Source organism: Akebia trifoliata, chromosome 6 (assembly GCF_017979445.1).
Source record: "Akebia trifoliata isolate Shusen 1 chromosome 6, ASM1797944v1, whole genome shotgun sequence".
Classification (NCBI taxonomy): Eukaryota; Viridiplantae; Streptophyta; class Magnoliopsida; order Ranunculales; family Lardizabalaceae; genus Akebia; species Akebia trifoliata.
In genome coordinates this window covers 8,243,971-8,261,779 of record NC_141380.1, presented here as the reverse complement: position 1 = coordinate 8,261,779, position 17,809 = coordinate 8,243,971, and the positions used below count along the sequence as shown (strand labels likewise).

General features: G+C 34.6%; 2 protein-coding genes across 2 annotated transcripts; one reads left to right on the top strand and one right to left on the bottom strand.

Annotated features, from left to right (window-relative positions):
- Positions 1-3,196: 3,196 nt before the first annotated feature.
- LOC147400061 (iron-sulfur assembly protein IscA-like 2, mitochondrial) lies at positions 3,197-8,061 on the top strand. The gene is made up of 4 exons (XM_086445675.1): positions 3,197-3,440; positions 4,923-5,053; positions 5,181-5,289; positions 7,635-8,061. Exons 1-4 carry the CDS (start codon positions 3,252-3,254, stop codon positions 7,695-7,697), a joined length of 492 nt encoding a protein of 163 aa, XP_086301801.1. The 5' UTR covers positions 3,197-3,251; the 3' UTR covers positions 7,698-8,061.
- A 967-nt stretch (positions 8,062-9,028) lies between these two features.
- On the bottom strand, positions 9,029-14,599 carry LOC147400060 (large ribosomal subunit protein uL1-like). Its single transcript, XM_086445674.1, has 6 exons — positions 14,491-14,599; positions 14,157-14,205; positions 12,778-12,997; positions 10,962-11,127; positions 9,951-10,156; positions 9,029-9,304 (listed from the first exon to the last, which is right to left on the bottom strand). The coding sequence occupies exons 2-6, from the start codon at positions 14,159-14,161 to the stop codon at positions 9,251-9,253; spliced, it is 651 nt and encodes a 216-aa protein (XP_086301800.1). The 5' UTR covers positions 14,162-14,205; positions 14,491-14,599; the 3' UTR covers positions 9,029-9,250.
- Positions 14,600-17,809: the final 3,210 nt, after the last annotated feature.

The window sequence follows — 17,809 nt, the reverse complement described above, 5'->3', positions numbered from 1 at the left end:
TCGCCTATACATGAAGAAATGAGATAAATACAAATAAATATCTATTACAATTAATACTAATTTCAAAAGGTGAGTAACCACTTGCATAAGCATTTCTTTTATTCCTACTAACGATAAAATGAAAGAACTATGATGACAAAATAAACCTTTTACATACCCAGTAGACACAAAAATATTGATTACTAAATTTATTTATAATAAATAAAAGAAAGGCAAAAGAGAAATTTATTGTTGTGATTTGATCTTATACAATGTAGGCATGCCAATCCAAGGTTTTGTTTAGTTTGCATGCTTCGGGAGAGAATGAGAGAAAACTTACTTTGAAAATCACAAAGATTTCTCTAATAATGTAATTTTACTAACATGGTATTGTCTCTAACAATGTTTACCAAGATCAATCTCGACCATTGATCGTAAAATCTAGACATTTCTAGATTCCCTATTATGTGTTCAGCTCTAAACATGTCTTGAATTTTCTTTTAAAAATTTAGATTGGAAGTACTTGTGTCAAAAAGATTGGAAACTTGTCATACTAGATTTGCTAAAACTTAATTGACAAAAACTTAAATTGAGTGCAACTGAAGGAGATAAGCTACAAGATAGAGTAGAAAAGTTCCAATAGTGATAGCTTGAATAATGTGCTTATACAACTAATGGTTGCTCTACGCACCCAGCACTTCCAAGCACAATTAAAGATTGTTTATAAATCTAGCTAATTTATAGATAAACATCATTGGTATACATGAAGAAAACTACTAAATACATATCTTTATGTAGAACTCAATTCTGATGGACACACTACCTATGAAGGAAAACATTCTAGGTCGTTGGAAATATTGTGGTGTCGGTAATAGATAACACTGTTTTCTACATGGAAAAGTTAGAGGGAATATCGGGATCAATTGTTCAACTTGTAGCTACAAAGATCTAAATACAATGGTTGATAATAAATAAATAAAAAGAAAATTAAAGGCCTTTACATTTTTGGTAAGGTTCCATTTTTCCAATATAAATAAGGTCTAGGATTTCCAAGCCTCTAACTACATTTGGAAATGGTTGTTTAACCATCTTGGCTCGCACACAATTTCTACATTTATTTAAGGCATTAGAAACATCAAATTTAGGCATAAGTCTAAATTTTTCATATTTTTTAATAAAATCAAAATTCAGATGTCCTAAACTACAATGCCATAAATTAGATGACTCAATCACATAAAAAAAAAGAACTACCATTCTTATTGATTGCATTAGTTATATTTAGTTTTATAATCTTATTGCAACCCATTCAATAAAAGGACTACTGTAAGTTCCTTAGAGCAAATCTAGAAGCTAGAAAAAACAGCATTTGTTATATTTTTTGTGCATGAATTGGTACAAGATGAACAAGGCCACTCTTCTTGTCATTTCGTTTCGAAGCACTTGACTTGTACTGAATCGCTCCTTGTCTTCCTATCTAAAAGACCACGTGGCATACTTTTCTAGGGTTACTAAGTCCATGATTTCATTGGGTTTGATAATTTTCAATGATGATTTTAAGCCATTAGAGTTTTAGAATTTCTGTTGGGGACTTGGATCTATTGCTAAGCCAATTTTTTGTTGCCTAGAACCCACAATAGGTGGCCCGAAAAATTAATGAGCCTAAAAGGTGTGCCCACATATTAACTATATCAAGATTCAGAACCAGCTAATTTAGTTATGAGGTCAGCTCTCATTTGAATGGCCAATTGATTGAATGTCATTCAATAATCATAATGCAAATCCCAAGGTATCATCTTGCCTAGATTGTCATACTATAATTTTCTCAAGTGTAAATTTTCTGAATCATACATTGCCGATATTATTTCAGAGATTCAGATTCAAATAGTTTTTGACACTCTGTCTCTCTCTTAAAAGGGTCATGAGTTATCATTCGGATGGGCTAGTTATTAAATTTCTCAAACAAAGAAAAACCTTCATCTCCACTATTCATTTTTATAACTATTTAAAAAAAGAAATCCAAAAGTTGGATTGATTTATCTAATAAGAAAACAACAACAACTATTACCACAAATTCTCAACTACACTTCTGTCTTCTTCACCTAAACAACCCCAATGTTGCAATGTAAACAATAGACCTAAATATACATTTTTATCTTATAATGTTCCTATCTCCACAAACACTACTTGGCACACATAAATGGAAAGAAAAATAGAGTAAAATATGAATATAAAAAGCAGTAAATTCACAATCCCATTTTATTTCTTAATATGGTTTGAATAAGGGTGAGGGAAGTGAGGGAAGGAACAAAAAGGGGGATATTCTCAAAATTTAGAAGGAAAAAAAATTGGATAAAACAGACCAAATCATCACATATGATAAATACACCCCATACACAAAGCACACCAATAAAAATTTATTTAGGAGAGATAAAAATAAATAAAAATTTCAAATAGCAAACAATTTGGGGAAAAAAATATCTAGGACAAGATGGCAAACTTTCCAGCTTAAACAAAGATAATTAATTCGCTTCACATAGAAAACAAAGCCTCCAAATAATCATCTATATAAGCTAGGCATGGCCAATGCTCAATGTTAATATGAACTAAGATGATTAAACACTGTATTCATTTTGAAAGAATTTTAGTTCTCATTCCTCACCAAAGGTGATTTGTGTTACACATCACAACTTGCAAGTTTACACTTCGCAACATACAACAAGTTATAGTTGCATATATTTCTTTTCACCGAGTTTTATAAATTTTTTTAAAAAACACATATTATTCTTTTCAAACTTAAAATCCATGAATTATTCAGAATAGTTCAATAATTTAGAGAATAATAGTTTCATTGAAAAAAATAAAAAATTTGTGAACTTTTCAAGAATTAAATGGGAGATTGCTAACCAGGGTCTGGACATAGTTCATTGAGAATCGATTTGAATAAGATATTGAAATGGAAATTTTCAAGTCGGATCCAATCTTTATTGGAACCCAAATCATCAATCCAGATCCAAAGTAATCAAATCAGAACAGATCGAGTTTCGGATTTGATCCAATCCATTGACAACCTTACAAACAAGTCCAAACTAATCCCTAGGAAACCTGTTTTTCAAGTTTGAGAGCGATTTTTTGCTCACAAAATTTCTGGTCTACGTTAAGTAAAAGTTGAGGTTCTAATAGAAATTTCCATTTATTTATTTATTTATCCTCCAAGACAGACGACAACCGCGAAACGAAAAGGATTCGAAGGAAGGAAGGAAGGATTGGGGTGTATGCTAAGATGCGCTGAAGGCGTAACCATGTCCACTAGTAGATCTCTCCTTCACCGTCTCACTCCCTTCATCACAACTCGTCTTCGACAGAACCAGAGACTTCTGAGCTCCTCCTCATCTGTCTCGCTTCAGGAATCTCTTCCATCTTCAGCTCAAGATGCTGTTCAAATGTCCGATAATTGCATCCGAGTATGCTTCTTTTCTTTAATTTTCATTCCTTCGATCTCCTCATCTCTCGATTGAATTTCTATTAGGTTTAGTTCTAGGGATTTCATTTGATTCTGATTTTCTCTTCTTGTTTTATTTATTTATTTTTATTTGTCGATGTTTAATTTTGTGATCTCCGAGCAATTAGTTTGGATTAGGGATTTAAACTAAGGAAGAAAAAAAATGATGATTTCATCTGGATTCTTGTATTATGGATCTCAATTATCAAGGACCATTTCTATATAGGGTTTCATGATTCGAAATAACTGGTAAATATTTATTTTCTCTCCACAATTTTGGTGTCTTAATGGGTGTACAATTTTGGAGAGTTCGGTGAATTTAATAGAGGGGATAATTTTTTTTGTAGAATCGCACAGAGAATTTTACAAGTAATTAGGCAGCAAAAATTGTTCCGAAGGAACCTCTGATGCTTGAATTTTCTTTTGGTAATACGAAGTCAAGAAATGCAGCTGCATAATCCTTTAGGCGCCTTAAACCCTAAATAAAATCCTTGGTTGCAGGTTTACTATGGCTACTACTAAGTTTTAATATGGGTTTCTGGTCCAATAGTTCTTTACAGTGATAAAAATAAAAAATAAAAATCCTGACAAAATTTGTCGCTGTAGAAAGTTTTTTGGGTTGGTTGGGTGCACTGAAGTAGAGGATTGGATTATATGGCTGGCTCCTAAATAACAAATCATGATGGGTATAGTCGGTTGCAACCTTGTTGATTGGGCACCAATGTTGCTTGAGAGGAGCAGAAATGTGTGATCTCTTTCAATCTGAGATTACCTGGTGAGATTACATTTGTACCTCGACATCCATATTGAGGTGTTTGTCTACTTGATATTTGTATGGGAAGATTCACACAATCAATATGAATGACAATATTCAGATCACCAGTGGAATAGGGAGACTTGTAACCATTGTGGGACCCATTGAGGTAGGAAATAGTTTTGAGTAGTCAAAGGATGATGGACTACTAACATGTAAAATTAGGCAATGAACCCATTTGGCAAAATGAAGTAGTAGTTTCAATAAGTGATAAACTAAGATAAAGTCGATTGAGATGGTTTGAGCATGGTCAACAAAGATCAATTAGAGCCCCTATTGGAAGAAATATTCAAATTGAAGGTTTTAACAGAGTGGGAGGAAGACCCAAAGGAACTTGGATGGAGATAGTGAAAGCATATATGGACTCACTCTCCATAACGAAACATTTTGGGCATTGGAATGGAAGACATGATTCATTTAGCTGATCCCAAATCTTTCATGTTGTGCACGATTTGGTTTTGGTCATTCAAGTTTTACCTCATTTGGAGACTCCAAATACTCGTAAATTCCATATTCAAGGGGTTTTCAATGAGCTCACATTCCTAATTATTAACTATTAATATCTGCTCACCCTCTGATTGCTAAATATTAGATGATTGCTTTTACATTTACTTTTTCAATATCTTGCAGAGATTGAAAGAGTTGCATGCCAAAGAAGCAACCACAGAGGGAAAAATGCTTCGCTTGAGTGTAGAGACTGGTGGATGTTCTGGCTTTCAATATGTCTTTTTGCTGGACGACAAGACTAACCTGGATGACAGGTTTGTCTTCTAACTTCATACTCAGAGGATATTTTTTTACTTGCCTTTGTTCTTTTGTAGAACAAAGCCTGAACATGGATGCAGTTTTTGTTTTGTTGTCTCATATAGTACCTTTCTATGTTGTTAGAGTTTTTGAGAAAGATGGTGTTAAGCTTGTGGTGGATAATATATCATACGACTTCGTCAAAGGTGCAACTGTTGATTATGTGGAGGAGCTGATCCGCTCTGCTTTCCTGGTCAGTTGCTTTGTCCTAAATTCACAATTCTTCTTTTCGAGTTAAGGAGAACTTCATGGATCTATAAGTATTGCACTTATATATATATAGTTTGGCTACTCATTATTACAGGATATAATAATAAAAAATTGATCTTGAAAATATTACTACTTCTCATAGTGCATGGTGCAAAATACTGAAAACTGGGGTTCTAAAACCAGTGCTGGTCATCTAACCAGCAAAGTCGCCTGCTTGGGTCAATCTGGTTCAATCACTATAAATCCTAGCAAACATTAGTCATATAATTATTTAAAATAATCGTATTTAATTTACTTAAAATAAAAAATATAAAGGATTGATTTGAGAACATGACTTTGTGGGACAGTGGCAGAGAGAATTTGTTTTAAATAATGAGGAAATAGCACAATTTCAGGATCATATTCATATAAATGGTTTTGGGAAGTGGTTCACTAGTTGAAATAGTCAGTTTGGCCCACTCCTTTGAACATTGCTTCACACCTCTTTTGCTATATTATGAAATAATCAAACAGTACATGGACATGAATGTTTTCAACTAGCAAAAACTAATCAAGGATGTCGAAGGTCTCATTGAGTATGAATAACTTTTAAAGGTTGATCTGGTTCCTATAAACATATGTGATGGGGTTTTATGAACAACGTATCTTTTCTGCAGAGTGAAGTTTCTGTTATATATAAGTAAACAATAACTTCTATAAATAGAAAGATATGTCAAAAAATTATACAGAACTCCAAGAAGCTAAAAAATGTAGTGCTATGGTAAAAAATTCAATCACAATTTCGCACCAAGGAATGAGGTTAGGTTTAAAATTCGTAGGATTGTTGCATGGTGGTTGAATTGACAAGAACCTCAGCTCCAATTTGGTGAATCACAACTAACAAATGGGTAATAATGAGAAAACGTTTGTCCTTGTTAATTAAATCTAAAGAGAGAAAAAAAGGCTCAATAATGAAGCTAAAAAATAATCTGCCACTTTCTGGTTTCCAGGTGAAAAATAGTTAGGGAACAGTAATCTAATATAAACAGGAAATACAATATTGAAAAGGTTCAACAGTAATCTATATAAATTCAAAATACAAGGGGCACTTTGTGGCACACTGATTTTGGTTTTTTTACATTGTTCTGGATGGAAAATACTCTATACATTCACTGCCTCTTCAGAAATCATAGTTTTCTCTTCATAATTTTGCAATGGGAAAGATCTGAAATAGCAGAGTAGGTTAGTGATGATCTTAATCTAATTTCTTCACCAAGAGGACTAACCCTTGTTCAACATAGCCTGATGGCGCTTCCCCTTTGAAAATTTCAACTATAATTATTGGATATCCTAAAATTCTTCTCTGAAAGCTTTCGACGTGTGTTTCAAATGAATGTTTTGTAGTGGTTGGTCAAGTTTATTTATTTGAGAAGGGTGGTGGGCTTTTTTTTTTTTTTTCTTTTCAACTTTACATCCGCAATATTTAGGTCAAGTTGTGTCTAAAGACCTCAATTTTGGTGCTACTAGAGAGATTATTCACTAGCATTCTAATGAGCCCAAGATTACACAATTCGGACATGAATTAGACGAGTTATGGCTAAACTATGTCGATGCTGCATATTTGTGGCAAGATTGCCTGTAATGAAGAAGTCATTGATACCTTGTGTTTAGTTTGCTCTAGAAGTAAAATCAGGGGATCAGAAAAGTTATTTGTAGAAGGGCTTAAGATATCAGTATCAACCCTAAATTGAAATCCGTGTATAATTAGTTTAGAAGTTTTGGGAAGTTTGTAGTTTGATTTCGGATTTTAGACATCTTTGCAAATTCCATTTGCACATGTATGCAAAATATGAAAAGACTCGGACATTGTGAGAGCCACCGCTGCCAAAAACATTACCAATTGTTTTTACCATTGAACTAAAAAGTTTCTCAATAATCATCATGGTTTCTACCATAATTTCAGGCAGGTTATATCTGGTGTAACTTGAGGTATAACCATAAACAACGTTATGGTCCTTTTCTTCACATTCACAAGCACTGTTGGTAAATTAGTGTGAGTTAGGATCACTATAATTAGTCCGACTTATGTCCTATGAGATATCTTTGGTAGGATTCATTGAACAGTGCTTCTGTCCTTCCCGCATTTTTGTTACATATACTGCTATACGGTTGCCATCTATCATGCTATAAGAAAAGCGGTAAAGGGTGGCCTAGATTCCTTTTAGCCCAAGAGCATGACTCTTGCATGATTTTGTTTTAGTTTGTGTGTTTGGTTATTGTTATCAAGTTAACCCATCTATCATGGCTGCATTTCATTTTGCAATATCATGATCTTAGTTCAATGTGCAGGTAACTGAAAATCCAAGTGCAGTTGGTGGCTGTAGTTGTAAAAGCTCTTTCATGGTGAAGTAGGCAGCAGTGCATGCAAACATGTTCTTCATTCTTCCTTCCAAATTCAAAAAACAGAGTTTGAGTCCTTTTTCTTCTCCACCTTCGGCTTCTCTGTGATGGGTATTTGCAGTTAGATTTATATTTATCCTTTTGCCATGATTTAGAGCCCATATCTCTTGTATTATTCCATCCGTGTGAAACAATATCTGTATATGTGTACTGCTTATATGTGATTCAGTCAACTCTATTCAATCTCTCCAGCATCCTTAATTAGTTTACCAGAAAAAACTAGGAAACAACTTTTGGACTCAGATGTTGACGAAGTTTATTAACTCTTATGACTCGCGAGTTTTGGTGAATCAAATGTATGTATTAAATTTCTAAAGATACTTTTTAATATTTAATCTTTTACATAACATTTACATTTACTATCATAATGTTTAGCCTTCGCAAAACCTTGCTTTTTGTTTATTTATTTATTTTAAATTTGGTATATATTCTTTGTTAGTGTGGTCCTAGAATTCAACTTTTCTTATAGCATTTATTCTTGAATGACCAAAATAAAAATAATCTATAGTTTGCAATCGTGTCCACTGTGCATAATATTTGGGAGAAAAAAAAAAAATTATTAGTGTCCCAACTTTGTTAAAACTTCCAACAAATAGTCTCATTATGAAACATTTAAAAATAATAATTAGAATTTTAGATACTACCATGAACCTCATTAAACACTTCCAAATGGAAATGTATAATAACTAATCATATTTGAAGATAATTATAGTGGTCGGGACCTCAGTGGTGTTTAACACAAATTTAACTACATTAAAACGTTCCAATGCAAAACATACTTAGAAAGATTATTGATCTTTTGATTATTAGAAAAAGACATTCATGTTTGTAGTCTGCAACATTTATTGATGAGATGCAGGATTTATAATTGAAACTTGGGTGATTAAAACATGGAGATGAAAGGGTTTTGGGTTATTTCACTCATCCTTCCTATTTTATTTTTCACCCATCAACGCTCTCCCTCTGTGAGTGCCCTCGAGATGCCGTGGGTACTGATACGAATAGAATGACATCCAACCATGGAGACCTAGTTAATAAAAAAAACTCCCCATTCATCAAATTGCTTTTGTTTGATGTAAAATAAGTAAATTTTTAATAATTCAAGTGTTTGCTATCCATATATATATAAAAATATAATATAATTAAAAAAAATGAAATTATTCAAATATGCATTAAAAAAAATAACTTTTTAACAGTTGAATAGGGCTTTCAAACCATGCCGCCTTCAGCTTTTGATAAAATCTCCACGCCTAATTAACAAATTATGCAAACCACATAACAGCTTTGATCATAACAAACATCACTAAAACACTGAATTTCCTATGCAGAAGACATGAATTTCCTACCTGATATTCGTCCAACATCAAAATTGAAAGTAAAGGTTTCAAGTTTGTAATATAGATTTATAACTAAACAGATCAAAGACAAGACAAAACCACAAACAAGATCAGAGAAATTCTTGACGTTGAAACCGCCCAAACTACCAAAATTAGAAAGCAATATGCTTAGAAGATACGGACCGGCTTCCCCATGGTACTCTTCAGGTACAAGCATCTGACCTGATTTCCGGCCAAAATCACAATATTAACAATCACTAACTGTTTCACTCGCTGATGCAGTAAACTTATTCAAAACTTTCTACAGAAAATGTAAATGGATTGGATGTTCCAATCACCTCATCGTTAGAAAAGAGAGTGAATGTGGTCTGAAAATTGGGCAAAATGGAGTTTAAAAAAAATTGGGAAATAATAGGATAAACCTCCATGTGGCTTGGCTTTTAATAACTTTTGAATTGGTTATGTTAACATGTGCCCGACCTAAGGTGTGCATTAAATACACCTTGGAAATAAGGATCCGAGGCATTTTTGGTAAGAAAAATAATTTTTTTGGGACAGTTTTGGTATGAAAATCAATTCCCAAGGTGTATTTAACGCACTTTAACGTGTGCCCTTAAGGCACATGTTAACAAAACCCCTTTTGAATTGGAGCCTGACCAATTCATACTGAATTCTGCTCAAATTCAGACTGACCAGGACCCGCACTACACCCTAATGACAAACAAGTACATAATGCTAATGCTAGTTCAAGAGGTTTGAAATTTCAGTTTGTCTTTCCTCCAATAGAAACCAGAGCTTCAATCCAATGTATTTCATTTCATGGCTTAACTGACTTTGTGAAAGGGGATGAGAAGGTGAATAAACTCACGTTTTGCCAGTTCTTTTTTAACAACGACACGAGGAAGTTAACGCTCAACTGGACGTTTTGAAAGATCTGTTTATCCTCCATTCCACAGTTCCCCACAGCCACTCCCATGCAAAGAACCTTTTTCAGTTGGAACTTCACCATAGCTTTGGTTTCATTAACTTTCGACTCCAAGGATTCCTGATGAGTCACCAGTGTTGGGAACTTTCCTGCATTGTTACATAAAATGTAATTTGAATTCAATTAAGAAAGCCAGTGTTGCATAATTCCTCCATAATAATATCATAATGTATGAGCTACATAATCAATCATAAGAAAAGGACGCATGATTTTGATGAAAATTTCAGTACTCATTCATAAATAACAAAAAAGATTATATATTCCAAAGTTAAGAAACCTGGACTGGGATGCATTCAGTTGTTAGTTAAGAGAGTATCTGTAAGCCAACCAGGGATCGAGCACTTCCTCTCTAAAAATTGAGTTATTCATACTAATGTTTTTACAAACAAATAAAGAAAATTTAGTCTAAACAATAAGCCTTGTAGAATAAGACAAACATGGCCATCACATGACGATGTGCATTGTCCATCCCACCTACAACACAGTACTACATATACCAAACAATTTTTGCATGAGCTCAAAGATTGGGAATGGGACCATCCAACATGAAAGACTCAAAACTACAATGACTGGATGATAAAAGATTATCATTCAGTTAATTAATGTTTTTGATGCAATTATTTTAATTTGTCGTACAAAAGAAGTAACCAAGCATCTGTCCACAGAAAATTGGTTGCAGCAACTTTGAAGTTAAAATTCACTGCATGGATGGTACAAATCAATAAACATGTCTGAATGCTAAGCCAAGTAAATAATCAACCAACTTTTCCATTCCATATATTGGCAATTAAGTTCTCTAAGCGCATCATAGCACTCATCTCTTAGACAAAACTCAGAAAAGCCTCCATAAAAAATTAACGACTATTGAACTTCTTAATAAATAAAAGTACTAGCCTGCTTTGTTAAGACCAGGGCCAAGAAGACGGGGAATCTGCTTAATGACAGCTTCTGATGCTAGAAAGGCATGGTATTTCTTTGCGAGCTTCTTCACCAATTTCTTGTTTTTGTTAAGCTTCTTCAGCCCTTCCACATCCATATAGTCCAAACTTATTTTCTCTGCCTGAAGTTTGAAAAAACATTACTTAAAGCCATTAACATGCAAGACCCAATAGCAAAGCCTCGTCGACTGAAACAATCGAATAGACAAACAATCTTCAATGGTTAATAAGAAATACCTGGTTAAAATTAAAAGAAGAAAAAATAATTTGTATTTAGAATCAAATCCAACTAATACAATGAATGGGTGAGTGCAGGTGGGACAATCCAATTGGATCTCTAGGTCAAAAACATTTCCCATCTCTTGCCTTTCCCCACCCCAAATCTTCTGAACCAGAACTAAAAATACAATAAACTATAAAATCCATCTTTCGCATCCATAAAAATCCTTAAAAAATGATGTATACTAAACATTCTAAGCAGTGTGTCAACAAGAGATAACGTAGGCAACCAGCGAGCGTTGGGCACAATGGCCAGGCCAAGGAATCCCTCCAAAAAGGAAGACGTCTTGAGTTCAAGCCCCCTTGTTGGCCACCCACAGGGATATATCCCTACTTTGTCAGGTATTGCATGTACCAGGGGGATGTGACGAGATATGGGGCTCTAAGAGGCCAGTTGCCTCGCCCCTGCTAGTCTAGCCTACAGGTGCGGAACCCCCATCATAAAAAAAAATAGATAATGTAGGCATCATAGCGAGCCAAGAGCCAATTGAGACAGAACACTGGCTTTCTGAGATGCCAACTTGATATAAGATCCTCATCTGACAGTCACTATAAACTTTTTTTGTGACAAGTAACCGCCACTAGAGATTCATCCCCAAGGTCGACCAGTTGGTAAACCCTGAAGACTCATGCCTCTTGGAGGATCTAAAGTTTTGCAGCATTACAATAAGGTCCTCGTCCAACAAACATCAACTACTATAGAATACCTAACGCACGAGTTCATACAACACAGCCACATCAATTTGTCAGGAACGGCCATGTTAAGTGGATCACCAAAACCAATCTAAATGGCTTGGCCAGCAAACTTTGGACAATTGTATCATAAATTTCAAGGGATAACCAATCAGTATTCTGAAGTACTGCTTGTGTCAGTTACAAACTCAAAGTGAAACTGAGAAAGGTGCTTTGTTAACTTTCTCCTAGAAACCTTTAAAGCAAGCAGACACAATAATTTCACAGAATTAGGAAACAAGCAATTCAAATACTCTACTGAGATATGAGCTCAAGTAACAATACCATACAATAGTTAATATATACAATAAAAAAATGTGTTTATATATAATAAGTAGATCAAAACAATAATGACAAGTGTTAATAAGCATACTCAAGCAATGCTGTCTGTACTCTATGGAATTATTCTCAAAACAACACAAATTGGGGCCAGGGGAGAGTCTATCAATCATAGTGAAACAATCACTGAAGGCATGGAATATCAAAATGGAACCCACCCATAAAATAAAGAAAAAGTGTACATATATGACCATTTCTAGGCCACAGTCAACAACAATCAGGTCAAGGTCACATTTTAGGGATCCATAATTTTGATTGGTTGTATGTAAGCACATAAGAAAAATCAGTACTGCCACCTAAAGAATGCTAAATATTGTAAAAAAGGAAAGAAAAAAAAAAGAGATAACGAAACAAACAATCAGACACTTTTCATGAAATGGGCATCGATGTTTACTTCCGTATCATGATTTTGGGCCTATTACCTCTTCGACGTGCTGAGCATCACCAAGCATGCAGACCTTCATCTTAGGGCGAGGGATGTGAGGCAGCTTCACAGAACCACTGAACCGCTTATCCTTTTGAGGGTCATAATTCTTGAGCCCAACTTGGAGCTCAAGTGTCTCAACGAAGTTCCTTTTTTTGTCCTTCGCATCTCCCGTTACCTGGGTGATGGCCTCTCTCAGTACGTCACTTTGCAACTTACTGCAAGAAAGAAATAAAAAATGAACCGGAGTCAGCTCTTAGAGTTATAAAGAATTCGGGTTCCAACTTTGTAACAATAGTTCATACTTCACAGTGACACTGACATCCAACAGGTCAATAGATACCAGCTGTTTTATAAAACCAATAATTTTAAGTAAAATATATTATTTTGTGACTCGGCGCTTAGGATTAATGAAAATATCCGAGAAGCAAAAGAAACTATATTTTCAAATTAAAATTAACTCTCATATTGTCGAGCTGCATGTCTGAGGCACATTTCCATGCACCTTAAACTACTCAAGGTTATGCAATTTCAGGGTGACACACACATCATGCATCTTACTCCACGCAAATGGGAACATGCACCATTGTGAAATTTCAAAGTAATTTGAGTTTAAACATTGTTCATATTGATCGCATGTAGCGCGCACGTGTGTGTGTGTGTGTGTGTGTATAAGTAGTTTCCATTCTTTTATACCTATAGAATTGGTTGGCAGTTTGGGGCCTACTTACACAACTTGAAATGCCAAATGCTAGGATATGATTGCAATATATCTTACTCACACACATTATTATAATTGTAAAATGTCTCATAATTAGAATTTTTATATTTTATTATTTAATAATATTTTTTAGATTCATTGTGCTTTGCTTCAGGCATGAATGAGACGGACACACAAGTCAATTTTCGAACGAGATTTAATACCACACGCTTATTTTTTAAAATTTTGGATGTATAGAAAAACTTGTACGAGACGACTCGGTATTGGGCATGGACAAGACGAGACGTGAAACCGAGTTTTAAAACCATGAGGTAAAATCCTTAGTAAGGCAACCTTTTCACCTTAAGTGGGCTTTGTCCATCTTTAACTCACATAGTTTTAAACCAATTAGTCGGGCATAAAAAGGGACTTTGCCAACAAAACAAACAAAGAACTGATTCAATAACCAGAACAAACAACTTGAAATGGCGACACAGCATAAATAACCAAATCCAAAACAAACAAAAAAAACTTTTAGATCCCTCAAAGACAACAATGAATCAAGTTTTCTTATGTTTTTTATTCAAAAACCATGCAACAACATCAAGGAAATAAATAAATCGAACAATTTATTTATTTATTTAGTTTTAAATACAAGAATCCGAGACAAGGTATACCTCATGATTAAAACTTTCGCCTTTCTTTAGCTCCTCTAAGATTGTTCTCCTGTTTTCAAATGGATCAGAAACCAACAAAATGGAAGAAAAAAATCAAACAGTAAAATAGTTCACAGAGAGAGAGTGTTTAATCTATCTCATTAGTGATTCACAAACGGAAAACTGTTCAAGAAATTATTTATCCGGAAAAACGAAAAAAAAAAAAACTATGGTTGCTGAAAAGAAAAACACATCTATTTCAGAATCGATGATCATAAACAGATCTAAATCTCAAATCTCAAACCTTAGAAATTTAAAAACAAATCTACGAGGAGAGGATGAGAAGAAAACGAACCTACAATGAGGGTCAAGTGGCTGAAAACCTCAAACTAGGGTTTCTTATCGAAGCCGAGCTTTATAGAACGAGAGAAGAAATGGCCAGACTGATGAGAGAGTAATAAACCCTAACTCGAGGAGCAACTCGGGCAGGTTAGGAGTGGGCTTAACTCGGGCCCACTCGACACTTGGGCTTAATTCCCCCAACATCCATGCCCGATCGGGTAATGCCAGATTGGGCCGGATATACCTAGGTGAATGGCACGTGCCGCGCACGTGATGCACAAATATTTGATTGATTTGATATATGAACGTAGATGCCATGAAACTTTAGCCACCACTTGGTGGACCTACGCACCAAAAATCAGCTTGATTGGTGTAGATCCAATGGCTAGAACTCACCCTAGAAATGATCAAATCTAATGGTCATAAGGGGAGCTATCCTCTATAGCATTTTTCTTGTAGTGCCCTATAGAGTTTCTCCACAGTTGAGAGAGTCCACGTCAAAAAGACAATAAAATCACATTGTTTGAATTTTGGATATTAGTGATCATTCATTTTCAAAGCTTTTGATCAGATCAAAAAAAAGATAAAATCTAGACCGTAAATCAACGAGGATTGAAGTATATCTTATTTTTCCATCGAAGCACTCTTTCAATCGGGAAATAGTACTACAGAGGCTCCGCTCCCACCAATAAGAGCATTTCCAACAGACTCTTCAATGTAGAAAGCCTCCAAAGCTAATTATTTTAATGTTAAAAAATGAAATACACTTTCCTTCCTAACTTAGTAAGATTTCAAATCTTACTAAGGGTTGTGGACCCACATGGATTACCACATTGACAATCCAACACAACATCCTTATATATATATATTGAACTTGTCCAAGGTGTTGAAAATGGACAACTATTGAATTCCCAAAATTTAAAATTATAAAATAGTGAAAATTTTATTTTTCTAATTTTATTTTTAAAATTCTTATAATTTCATTATCTACAAGCCTGTGATCATGTTTTTGGATACCAAGGTGTAAGCCCACGACCCTTACAAGGATTTAAGTAGGTTTAACAAATATTTACTTGTAAAATAAAATAATATTAAATATTAAGAATAGAGAAAAAGTGTCGAGTCTGTTGGGATCAAATTTTTAATAAAATATGTTATTTTATTTTAAAGAGTATTGTTTTTTTTTTAAAGATTATTTTAATAAAATAATTTTTTTTTTTTTTGAAGATTATCTAGGTTAAGGCAGACCCAAACCAGCTATAACCCTAGGAACCGCGAACCACTACGATCCTGATCAAGGATCAACAAGAAATCAATAAGAATAGAGTTACAATCCAGCACATAGCAACTAACAACGGATTGCATAGACGTAAGGAGGTCAGCAGCCCTGTTAGTTTTTCTGAACACTTGGGAGAAAACAACTTTGTGGAAGGAAGAGATTAACCTTGAGATAGCCAAACACAGATGGTGAACATGTCAAAGGGGATTCCAACCATTGTTAAGGATGCAAACAGCAACAAGTGAATCAAACTGAACTTCAATACATTGATGAGCGGCAACTAAACGGATCCCTTTGAGGATTCCTTGCAACTCATGATGTAAGACTGGTTTAGGAGAGTCCATTCCAACAAGAGCACCTATCATAGTACCTTCATTATCCCTAATAATAACTCCATAGCCACCTCTCAAGGGGGAAAGAGCACCATCATCATTTAGAGCCCACCAACCAATCTGTGGCTTTTTTCAAGAGTAATAGGTTCCTCTTCTGTGAGAGAAAGATGCTTGGAAGTCTCAAGCATGTATGAAGGTCCTGTTGTGATATGAGTCCTCAACATTGTTGATTTCATCTTCGAAGTAAATATCCTCCAAGATGTTATGGAGCATCAAGGATGGACTCTTGAATTTGTTTTGATAGATACGATTGCACTTCTCTCGCCAAATGTGATAAATGAAAGCGCAAAGAGCAACTTGTTTAATTTGTGGATAACAAAGTTCCCTTTGAAGTTAGCTGCAACCCAATCCACTTCCTCTTCCCAAGTCCTCTAAGCTCTATTCAGAAGGCATCTCTTAAGGATGTCAGCTCATATACCTCTTCCAAAAGGACATTGGTTGAAGAGATGAGTATCATCTTCAACATGACTTCTACAAAGTCTGCAAGTAGCATCTACCCTAAGCCCCCAGTCATTGAGTTTCTTCAATGTATTAAGCCTACCTCTCATGGCTAGCCACGCTATGAAGTATGCCTCGAAATTCGAGATTTGTTCCACACCAAGAAGGCCCAGATAGGTCTAGGAGTAGCGGAGTGGCTCAATCAAATAGCAAAAGCTACTAAAAATTTGACATTGGCAATCCTTCTTCATACCACTCTATCAGCAACTCCACAGTGAATTGGAACTTGACCAAGCTGATGCAAGATTTCAAGCAAAGAGCCTTCTCTTCCCTCTAGAACTCTCCACGATCATGGCCGAGACTTTAGCCCTTGGACCAACTCTTGAGTCATAGGTAAAATCCTCGTTGAACAAGTGGGTCGAAAGTTTAAGGGTCAAAGGACAGGAAAGAATTGGAAGGTGTTGATTTGGATTTTTAGACTTTCATTTTGGATTATTAGAATCATGTTATTGACATTGATTTCTAGAATCCTGTTTGGGAAAATTGATTTAAGAGAACATAGAATTGTGTTCTCCTTTTCAACAGTTGTGATACGAAAAATAGATTTATGGGAGAATTGTTTTTATAATCTGAACCATAGTTAGCAATTTGGTGTAGGGGGAAAAACCGTTACAAGATTAATTCGAGTACAATTCTGAATATACATTTAGCAGTTCGTTTAAAACTCCGTTACAATCGTGTGTTTTTTTAGGACTTTTTGAGCCGCTGGGAGAACGCTTGTAAAATTTTTGTTCCCTAATTTTCTTTTAGCTGTTTTCGTTGTTTTTCGTTCTTTCTGCTTTTGAGGGGTTATCTCAACCTTTCCTTCGTTGTATTTTCCCTTTAATTTATCAAAAAAAGAGAGGAAGTAACGGAAATATAATTATATGATATTGATATAGAATTTTTTGTTTATAAAAACATCGGTTAATTTGCATTTTTACCCCTCTTTGCAAAAAGTATTTTTTATTTATTTAGTTCGGGAAAAGAATAAATCGTGAATAATTCAAAAAAGGTCAAAATGTCGTGAATTTTTACATGTTGACAAGAACATTACTTTGCGTTATTAATATACTTGGCCAAGCTAAAATGCTCAAAGAAGCTTTATAAATAAAATGTGATTGATGGCAAACGTTTGTGGGATGGTTTTCTCTTTCTCGGGTCTTGTAAGGCTCTACAGAGAA

What these genes read in the sequence shown, in the direction of transcription:
- LOC147400061 (XM_086445675.1), top strand. Translation starts at nt 3,252, where the DNA reads ATGCTAAGATGCGCTGAAGGCGTAACCATGTCCACTAGTAGATCTCTC. An exon ending in TGTCCGATAATTGCATCCGA is followed by an intron (nt 3,441 to 4,922) that starts GTATGCTTCTTT and finishes AATATCTTGCAG; the next exon opens with AGATTGAAAGAGTTGCATGC. An exon ending in AAGACTAACCTGGATGACAG is followed by an intron (nt 5,054 to 5,180) that starts GTTTGTCTTCTA and finishes CTATGTTGTTAG; the next exon opens with AGTTTTTGAGAAAGATGGTG.
- LOC147400060 (XM_086445674.1), bottom strand. An exon ending in CCCTGGTCTTAACAAAGCAG is followed by an intron (nt 10,157 to 10,961) that starts GCTAGTACTTTT and finishes GTAACAATGCAG; the next exon opens with GAAAGTTCCCAACACTGGTG. An exon ending in TAAAAAAGAACTGGCAAAAC is followed by an intron (nt 9,305 to 9,950) that starts GTGAGTTTATTC and finishes GCCGGAAATCAG; the next exon opens with GTCAGATGCTTGTACCTGAA.